This window comes from Mya arenaria, chromosome 10, assembly GCF_026914265.1.
Source record: "Mya arenaria isolate MELC-2E11 chromosome 10, ASM2691426v1".
In the NCBI taxonomy this organism is placed as follows: Eukaryota; Metazoa; Mollusca; class Bivalvia; order Myida; family Myidae; genus Mya; species Mya arenaria.
Window position 1 is genome coordinate 13,133,278 of NC_069131.1, and position 10,770 is coordinate 13,144,047.

Here is a 10,770-nt window from a genome sequence, read left to right on the forward strand (position 1 = left end):
CACTACCACTACCACTTCCACTACCACTACCACTACCACTACCACTACTACTACTACTACTACTACTACTACTACTACTACTATTACTACTACTACTACTACTTCTACTACTACTACTACTACTACTACTACTACTACTACTACTACTACTACTACTACTACTACTACTACTACTACTACTACTACTACTACTACTACTACTACTTTTACTGCTACTGCTACTGCTACTACTACTACTACTACTACTACTACTACTACTACTACTCCTGCGACTGCTACTGCTTCTGTTGTTACTGCTACTGCTACTGTTAAACTACTGTAACTGCATCTACTACTGTATGCAAAAGAGAATAACTTGCGCCTGTGGAATATACAACGTATAAGTCAGGCACACTGAAAAGATATCAATATAATATTAATCTCCGTCTTTGATATGCAGTCAGTTGAGAAATGGGTAGTGTTACAGATATTGAATATTCTCTTAATCGAACACCATATCGTTTATTGAATACGTTATTGAAAGGTTTTGTATGCGCGATTCACATACTCTGTACGATCCTAGTACAAGGCCTTTAACTTTGGTCCTCGTTTAAATGCCTAAAATGATTTTACGGGTGATGTATATACACTCTCGTAGTACTACCTGCTTTCGTGTTTGGAATATTAGATTTTAACGCCTCTTAGAAATTTATGTTTTATTTGGTCTGCCAAGAATTGAGTTCAAATAATTCATTTTTTAATCTCGATGTATTATTTCAATTGAAATGCATAGTGTGAATAAGTTTCTTTAATGACCGGAAAAAAGAGAATGCATACCAATTTAAACTGTGATTTTCCCATTGTGTAGGTCTTGCCTGAAAGAATGTGCCCCATTATTCAATGATCAATACATATGATCTAGTAATGCAACTTTACGGGAAAAGTTGGTATTTAAATTAAATATTTTCTGAAGGAATAGTTATAGTTTATGACTGTTATGAGTTTAATTTTACGTTGGATTTTCATAAACCACCCATCACATTTCGACGTGACGCTTGAATAATATGTTTTTAACCGATTTTCTAGACTTTTTAATAAGTAAAAACAAGTTTAAGCAGCTTGAAAAAAACAAAGTATAACGATTAAAGTTGTCCCTCTCAATTCTATCGTGATTATTGTGTGCATATATCAGTTGTCACGCGTTATTGCCAAAGTTAATCTTTTGATTATGTTTAACTTTTTTTCTCGATTTTTTTTAAAACCAATATGGTTTAAACCATAAAAGGCAGAAACATACCAAGACTAAATTTACAAGGTCAATAATACAATGAAAACTACAGGAACAAGCCCGGTATTCAACACGTCATCTATGAACCCTGTTTAAAAGCACAATGTAAGGGCCAAAATAAACCTGAACGAGAGACACAAACGAACAAAACACCACAAACAGACCCCACACATATCAAAATAGCTCTATCCGGACTTCGTGGTCAAAGGGCACTCTCTCTCTCTTAAAGCAATTTTTATTCAAAACACTATGACAGTTTTTGTTGGTTACCCAATGCGGAAACAGTCATGGTTTATATATGGCAGCGCTATCAGCAAATGCATTCTAGAAGAACGATCTTCTTTTGTAAATAAACCCGGACATATCAGCTCTATAAAACATCATAATTGCAACGTCAGACGTGTTTTGAAGCTATATCACAAATGTTGACTCTGAACAGAGGTACTTACTCACTTTGATATCAATTGAATGCCAGATCAACATTCTCTTTGCTAGATATTTCTTTTGGAATTAATGATAGCCGCCCATCTGCAAATGCCACATCGAACCGCGACGAGCAAAAACGGATCGTATAGTAAATACGACGTGATTTTACCCACCAAATGACGCAATACTTTGGTGTTAATGGCAACATAACTGCTTTTTCCTTATGTAATATGTGTAATAAAGGTAAAGGGTGTATTTTTTAAAGATATCAAATAGGTATGAACTGAAACTGATTGAATTAAAGACATTACGATATTATGACCCTTTCTGCTTGTCGCGGCTTCTATATAACTGTTAATACCAACATTGCATGCCTGCAACATGAACTAATATTTTTATCTTGGGTGGGGAATACTTATACAGTGTCTGGTATAAACTTTTCCACGCACATTACAACTACCGTAATAATGCTTAAAGTAAATCTGAAATGGTAAGACGAAAGCCCGGTTTAAATTTTACAGTTCACATCAACATAAAACATTAATTCGTTAATAACCTAAACCAACAATGCACTTGCGAAACCAAACTTTGTTTAAAAACTGTTGATAAAAAAAATAAAAAAATAAAACATTATGTTAAAAAACTACATAATAATATGAAATAATTGTCGGCCATTTCCTTAGCTGTTTAGTGGTTACAATGCGAACTTCGATTGCGTGTTTGGAAAGGTACGAATAAAAAGCTATTTCCAACTTTTCATGCTTAGCCTAGAAATAAGGATTTCTGAAAATTAAAAAAGACATAAAGTTTTGATTATCCAGTTTACGAGTTAATCAATCCTAATTAATGGTACCCGCTATCGCACTTTATTGTATACCTATCATAAATCCGCACGCTATACATATCGCAAAATACGGTTGTTCTTGTTCCACTCCAGTGTAATACGGCCGTATTCAAATCTGTTGACGTCACGTTATAACTAGCGTCATTGTGAAATGTTAAAATGACATCAGAAAAAAATGTGCGTCTTTTAAATGACATAAACCAGTAATATATAAAATAAAATATTAACTGCGATGTGTTCCAAAATGTTTATTGGAGTCTCGTTGACTTTTCAGATTTTTAATTCACTCATGTAGCGCCTTATGGTATACGAATCTGCAAATATCCACTCCACTCAAACACTACCAACTTCATCAAAAGTCAGATTTAATAACCGTTTGTATCGTTTCGTGTCGTCTATAAACCTTGCAGCATTTGACTTTTATTAGGACTTGGGATCATTTGAGAAAATACGGTATTCATTCAGAATTCAATAGCTGCTCGTAAATATATTTTGCGAGTATTTTCTCATTCGCAAACATTTGGCTTATATGTAACTAACAGTAACATCCACTGAATGCGCGTTAAAGAATGATTGGACTACTTCAGCTGTTGTTAATGGTCAGCGCGACCCTGGCTTCCGAACCATCGTGCCCAGCGTGCTCCAAATACGACTACGAGGAAAAGATGCTCGAGAGAATGATTCGCATGGAGTTCGCTTTTGAAAAGTTGGGCGAAAAGGTGGAGCAGAGTTTGAACAATATCAAGGATGAGAAAGAACGTTTTCTCGAGCAAGCAGAAAGTAAACTGGCTTCGCTTATGGACGAGGCGAAGAGAAACCAGTCCAGCAAACTGCAGAAGTTTGAAGTCGATTCTAACAATACGTTAGAACAAGCTATTGCCGCCCTAAATGATAGAAAAGGTAAGTTCAGGTTTTGGCTTTTAATAATTATAAAATATGAAGTGGAAAGCCTACGTATAAACTAAGAATGAAAAACATGCGTATAAATATGAAAATAATAATATTCCGTTTTGATAATAACAATCCTTTTTAGGCCTTTTTTTAAAAAATGATAAAGACAGGATGTTACAATTTCAAAGTTTTAAAATAATGTTCTCATGAGATCGAGGACGTACACAACGTAATTTAAATAAGGACAATACCTATAAATGCGGTCAGGTGTGACGAACGGTTTATATTTATGTTTATATGACTAAGTCCGAATTGATCTACTTAACGTTTTGCATCTTAAAAGCGCGAGTCTTTGTGTGATTTCGAGCTATGGAATTTTAACAACAATCGACAAGTTTTGTGAAGTGAACTAAAACATAATTAGCTCGGGCTAACACTCATTGCTCAGTTTTTTGCCCACCTGAGTGATATGGTGATTGTCCGTCGTCTGACGTCGTTCGTCCGTCCATACGTCGTCAACGTTTTTCTTCAAACAAATTATCCTAAACCTTCACAGGATTGTTTCATGTATGGTCCTTTTCCTGTTTCCTTAAAAATGGTTTCTTGCAGAAATCTGGTTGCCTTTGCAACGAAAATGAAAAACTTGAAAAATGTTCTAATAAGAAACCGCTGGCCAAATTTCAATATAAATTATCAGATATTTTTTTGGGTGACTTTGTTTGAAATTTCCTCTCTTCGTGTTCATTCGAAACAAAACATTTGCCAGGAGTTGGGGCACCTTTTCACTATATGTCTTTATGGAAAACATTTCGTAAATATTGTCCTCAAAATCCGCTGGCGGGATTTTAAAATAATTTCACTGAAAAGTTCCTATGATGACCACTCTGTCTAACTCCTTCACACTATGGTGATTGCAAAAAAGTATGTTATCATTGTGCGGGGCTAGTTTCCATTTAATGCCTTTATGGAAAACTTTGATAATCTCAAAATCCATCGAACCGATGTCAAAATAATTTCACATATTTATTTAGGTGCCTCTGTATCAATTTGTTTTACCAGAGGCGGGGCTTCTTTTCACTATATGGCTATGTGGAAGACTTTGAAAATCTCTTCAGAAACATTTAGCATGATTTCAAAATATTTTCACAGAAATGTTGCTCAGATGACTCTTTTCTATTATTATTATAATGTCACTCTAAAACTTTTTGCTACTTTGCTTGTTTCTGTAGTTTTTCGCATAAATATTCATCTTGAATTCGCCCTTCGCGGCATTCTTAACAGATGAGTATTTTTCATGTTTAAAAACACGGGACGTATAATGATTTCACCTGCGGCATACGGACGGGCGGCGTCCTGTATGTTGTCAGAACAATAACCTTAGAATCTTTTGTCAAATCAGATGAGCGAAATAGGGTCATATTGACCCTGTTGTCTTTTTTACATTGACAACAACATTGTGATCGTTCAAAATATGTATTGATCGGAATATTTGCATTTCTTTCCATATTTTCCATGTATTGAAATGGATTGTTTCTTTTGAAATAATCATACTTTAAAGAATTATTTTGATCAGTCTTAATATTTAAACATGTATGATTAGTTCTAAATTAATATGTTCTTAATAATGCCAAGTAAGTAATACATTTTTCGACTCACACAAAAACTATAATTGATATCTATAAATTATATATCAAATCCTTTTTCAGACGCAAGTGCTACTCCACTGGTGTATTTTCACGCCCACTCTCCACAGACCAGCACCCTGTCCAAAGGTGAGGTGATCGTGTACAAGACAGTGAAGACCAATCAGGGCAATGGCTACAGCTCCACCACGGGCAAGTTCACCGCTCCAGCACGGGGACTCTACTTGTTCTTCATGCACACATGTATTGCTCCAAATAAAACTGCTTATCTCCAGATAGTGAATGAAGACTCGGTCTTGATTGCAAGTTTTCATTATGACAAAACCGCTCACACCTGTTCGAGTAGTCAGGCCTTTGTTCAGCTTGATTTCGGGGAAACTGTCTGGGTACAATGCTCCGGTGGGGGCCCGAGCAGACAACTGCATGAGGAAACTTATCTTTGGACAAGTTTCTGTGGTGCTCTCATTCACAACTGACGTGCTTAGGTCATTGTTACTAAAATGCAAACAAGGCAAATCACATACGCTGAAAAATAATTATTTTTCAAAAGAAGTATTGTCATTACGGGAATTATATATCGATTCCGTTGTTGATTATCGCCTGTGTAACCCACTTTGATGTCTTTATGCTGTGTCATATATAAAGGTGTCTTTATTTAAAAATTGTCAAATATCGCCTACTTATTCTAGTTCATGTTATCTAAACATTGTTCAATATCGCCTTTGTACACCGCCTTTATGCTGTGTCATATTTTTTTAAAATATTGTTAGATGTCGTCTATGTACCCAACCAGGGTCATGTTATCTAAACATTGTTAGATATCGCCTGTTCACCCGGCCTTTATGCTGTCTCATGGTATTTAAATATTGTTAGATGTCGTCTATGTACCCAACCTGGGTAAAATGAGTCTTGACTCTAAAAAAATGAAATACAGCTTTTTATAGGTTATTGGACATAAAAAACTAATCGTTGTAATATATCGACAATATTTCAACATATTATGTACGCTAACAATCCACTTGGGTTTTTTAATTGACAAGGTATGATCTTAACGTTTGTATTTATTGAAAAATGAAGGGGTTGTTTTTAAAGAAGAATTAAGCAATATAACTATGCGAACTATGCTACGTTGGATTTTGGTGTACATCCTACATACTCCGTACTAGTAATTGGTCTTTTCTTTCGAAAGCCCATAACTTTTCTTCGAATTGAGTACGGATCATTGGAATGTAAGTGGAGTTCACGGTTTATCGTTTATCGAGAAGATGATTGTTTGACGGCAAAGCCGCCTTGTTAACAGCGGGAGGCCACTAGGTTGCTTAATTCGAGCCATGAACTGGTTTATAAGTATAAAAATGCCACTGACATCTCGTCGCTAGTGTTCAAACAACCAAGCTACCAAACTACAAGGACGCCGCCGATGATGATGATAATGATGATGATGATGATGATGATGATGATGATGATGATGATGATGATGAATTGTTTGGCTAATTCAAGTTCTTAAGGGGCTGTAACATATTACATAGTGTCACTGATACCACACCCCAGGGACAGGTGTATGTACTTAGATTGCATAACCCGTCTGGTACTTGCATAACCTGTCTAGTGCGATGTGGTATATAAAGGTCGGTTTTGACTGCTAGAAGGGAGAGCCTTTTAGCAGGAGAGCCTTTGAGCAGGGAGGGCGCTTGTTGTACTATACGACAGGGGCCTTTTCCAATTTTCCAATTCTCCGAAACCCAACGTCAAATCCGGAAATCTCCACAAGTAAAGAATATCAAATATTAAAGTGAAATATGATAAAACAGATATACTGGGATAAAGAATACGAGTCATTTTCAATTTTGAACAATATACAATTGTATGTATTGATGGCGTAAACGCAAAAGGTGCAACTTATGCCTTTTCTTGGACTGTCGCGTAATTCTTAAAGACGATAGGCTTAACTTTCGGTCAAATCAAGAAGTGTTTTTGCTCGCTTCTCTCGCTCATCATTTTTATGTGGTTTCAATCATACATTAAACATTGTTTTATTCCTTGGGATGGGAGTTAGATGTACAAAGACACAGGGTTCTAGTAACATGTTTACTGTGTAAAGTCAGATTAACAAGAGCTATGAAAGTGTACAACATCAGTCTATAATATACAGTACATGCAATAGAGTTAATGAATAAAGGGAAGTAATGCAATTTACCTCTTTGTCTATTGTAGTGTTTGAGTAGTGTTTATAATACAACAAACATAATTGCTTGTAAAGGAATTGTTATGTCATTTATATTAGTTCATGCTTGTACTATATATCTTAATAATTTTAGTAAACTTGCATAACGCATACCAACTATTCAATTTACCTTGGCCTTTACCATAAAGTGCCTAATATGAGTTTGTGTACGTCTCATTACATGTGCATTTTAACTGACAATTGTTAGAAATTTCTCAAAAATGCAATGATATAACTCAAATATACAACAATAAGGCACTGTTTAGACGTTTATATTGGATATCTATACTAAACGGTATTCCGGAATCTTTTTCAAAAGCAAGCGGCATTACGGATTCCATTAAACACAAATAAGCGGTATTCCGGATTCAAGAAATCTCAAATCGGATTCGAAAGACAGATTGGGTGACAACCTTATATTTTCCCCATTCTGATTTAATGTGATTTTTTTCTTACAGGGCGAAACTTAACTTTGTAAAATATAAAACAAACGATCAATATTATTGGACACGTGTAATCCTAACTACCAAAATATAAAAATATGTTTTGTGAATAAGATATTAATTTTTAAGCAATTAGTTTTCTCTATTGTGTGAATAGTTATGTTTTCGATATTCAAATGACTGTTGGTTTTCAATTAAATTTTTCGTTTTTTTGACAAACCATGACTCGAAAAATAAAAATCGAAAATATAATTTGAATGCACATACATTTGTATTTCATAGTGCTCAGCCCGGGCATTTTGTATGTGCGTAAAGTGCGCGACCTTGTGGCTTATGCGTGATGTCGGCTAGACGGCATAGTGGAACAGTGGCGTTAAAAGTAAGCAGTCTGGTGGCCTAGCGACAGGAGGTCTTCGGTTTAGCGGCTTGAAGCTAGTGGTCTGGCGGTTATATGGCATATTTGTATTTTGACGTCTTCCAGCCGAAGCCAAACTCCCTTGTTGCAGCTATTTTTAAATTTTATTGTAGTCATATATAAACTGTTTTTTTACCAAGTAAATTACGCACTTCCAATGGTATTCTACCTTTCAATACCTATTTTTGACTTTTTCATATGTTTTTATGAATATCAGTGTAGTGGCCTTGAGGTCTAGCGTCCTAGTGGCCTACAGTAACTCATACTGCAGCAGTAATATTAACAATTGCATTACATAATTTGCAATTTCAAAATTGTTGGCATCTTCTTACCGGACATAACATGTTAATTAACCCTCAATGGCAAATGTGAACTTTAACACTGCAAAAATGCGTTTGCGATTGTATTATATAAAGAGCTAAATACGGGATTAACCATGTAGTCAGTATGCTTTTCATAGTATTTTAACTCTTTATGCGTTTATAAATAAACATGAGCATAAGTATCGACCTGACAGCCTGGGGGCATTGCGGCCTAGTGGCATATTTATATTTTAAAGCAGTAACTTTATAAATTGTATTGAATAAAGGTTTTTTTTACATCTTCTTGGCGAACTTGTCAGAAAAACTAACTTTATACGGTAGAATATTCATTGGCGTTCTTGTTAAATACTCAGATACTCAGATAAATACAAAATTGCTGCTACGTAATCAAGGCACTTTCAATGATAATTCACCTTATTGGCTTATATAAACTTCTCGATTAATAAAAGTCCAACCGCCCGGGGCCTTGCCGCCTAGTGGCATTGAGTCGTGCAGTTAGTGACTTGGTCCCATGAAATCGGCGGCCTCGCTGCGTGTATCCAGCGACCCGGCGGACCAGCGGCCTAGCGCCTAGAAGCTAGCAACAGAAAAACAGTAAAAATTAGCAGTAACATATACATATGCATTGAATAAAGTGCGAAAGTGATGTCACCTGTGCACAATGAATGATATTTTACACCTTTCTTTGCTTATATGGACTTCTTGATAATTTTTGGACTGACTTTATGGATTTTTGGCATAGGGGCATGTAGCCGTTAAGCCGATGGCCTGTCGGGGTGAAGCTAGGGGTTTAGCGGCCTATCTGTGTGAAGTAATAAGCCTAAAAACTATTCATACACTTAAATCAATTCTTTTACGGGATTTTGATATGTTATGAAGTTTACTTAAATGATATTTTACTTTTTTTTCGCTTGTTTGAACTTTTTGATATGTTTCGATCCGGCGACATTGCGGCATGAATTAAGCGTCAATATAAGATGACATTAAACTATAAGACCAAGTCAACGACCGCACAACCTGTCCACGCCCCTCTCCTTAGTTTCCTTCATTTTTGTCTACTTGAAACGCATATTAACACTTACTAATTCATACATTTGAAATACACATTCTAATTTTTACTCCGCATTGTAACAAAAAACACACAACAGATTCTACAAATCATAACAGCCTTTACACAGGAGCTTGAAAGAGTGAAACAAGCTTTTAAGCTTTTCTATCATGATTTTTATTTTTATGCGCAGTCCCTTTTTATAGCATTATTGCCAAAGTAAATCCTTCGAGTATGCTTTGACATTGCACATCTGGAAACTTATTTATTAAAGAGTATAGTTTTCCAAGCTTTAGATTACAAAATCAACTTAACAATCAAAACTTAAGAGATACGCCCAGAAGTCAAATAAAAACCTTGTCTAGAATCATCGTTAAGGACCCTATCGGCACTGGACGAGAGACAAAAACATACACACATCGAAAACAGACCACACATGCATCAATGTAGTGTTCGTGTTTAAAGGAGAATAACGAAAAAGGTTTCTTTCTATGTTTTAAATCGAGACTATTTTTTCGTAAATCTTTATTTCATAAAACACTTTCACAGTTTTTGTTTGTTAAGCTCAATGAGGAAACACTTTTGGTGTACAAGTATGGCACAGCAATCAGCAAATACAATCTAGAAGAAAGATTTCCCCTATAAAAAACGGTGTTAAGTGTCGACGTTCGCACAGAGGTACTGAAGTAATTTTATAACAGTTATATGGCACGTAAACAGTTTTTTTCTGAAAAAATGAGACAAGACGCCCATCTGCAAATGCCACTTAGAACGTCTAAAAGAGAAAATAAAAAGACGTAGTTTCGCCAATAATATGACGTTTGGTGTTAGTAAAAAATAACTGTTGTGTTCTTATATAATATACCACAGGCAGCAGTTACGTTGACAAGACCCACCCTATGGCCACCCCCCTCTAAAATATAGTAAAATAATTTTTTTCAAGACCAAATATGATTGGAACATGATCATTTATCATAAAAACATAAATATCAACCAAAAATTCCACTTCCATTCCCCCCCCCCCCCCAATATTTACTATTATTTTATAGTAAAGGTGGACATGCGAAGGCCCTCGTATGTAGGGTGTTGTTCTTGAAAAGCACGTACTAACTTATTTTTCAACCAATTGTCTCCAAATAACTTGTCTCTGTCACAGAACATAATAAAGTTTCAGAAAATGTACAACTTCAATATGATTTTATTAACAAAATAGACAGCATTCAACGCTACTCGTCGATAGTTTATT

General features: G+C 35.4%; 1 protein-coding gene across 1 annotated transcript; it reads left to right on the forward strand.

The window, feature by feature from the left end:
• The first annotated feature begins 3,106 nt into the window (after positions 1 to 3,106).
• Positions 3,107 to 5,547, forward strand: LOC128204337 (uncharacterized). The gene is made up of 2 exons (XM_052905752.1): positions 3,107 to 3,437; positions 5,135 to 5,547. The coding sequence occupies exons 1-2, from the start codon at positions 3,107 to 3,109 to the stop codon at positions 5,545 to 5,547; spliced, it is 744 nt and encodes a 247-aa protein (XP_052761712.1).
• The last annotated feature ends 5,223 nt before the right edge of the window (positions 5,548 to 10,770 follow it).

Bases quoted from the DNA above. Each gene is read 5' to 3' on its own strand.
- LOC128204337 (XM_052905752.1), top strand. From the start codon at position 3,107: ATGATTGGACTACTTCAGCTGTTGTTAATGGTCAGCGCGACCCTGGCT. The intron at 3,438-5,134 runs GTAAGTTCAGGT...ATCCTTTTTCAG, and splicing joins CGCCCTAAATGATAGAAAAG to ACGCAAGTGCTACTCCACTG.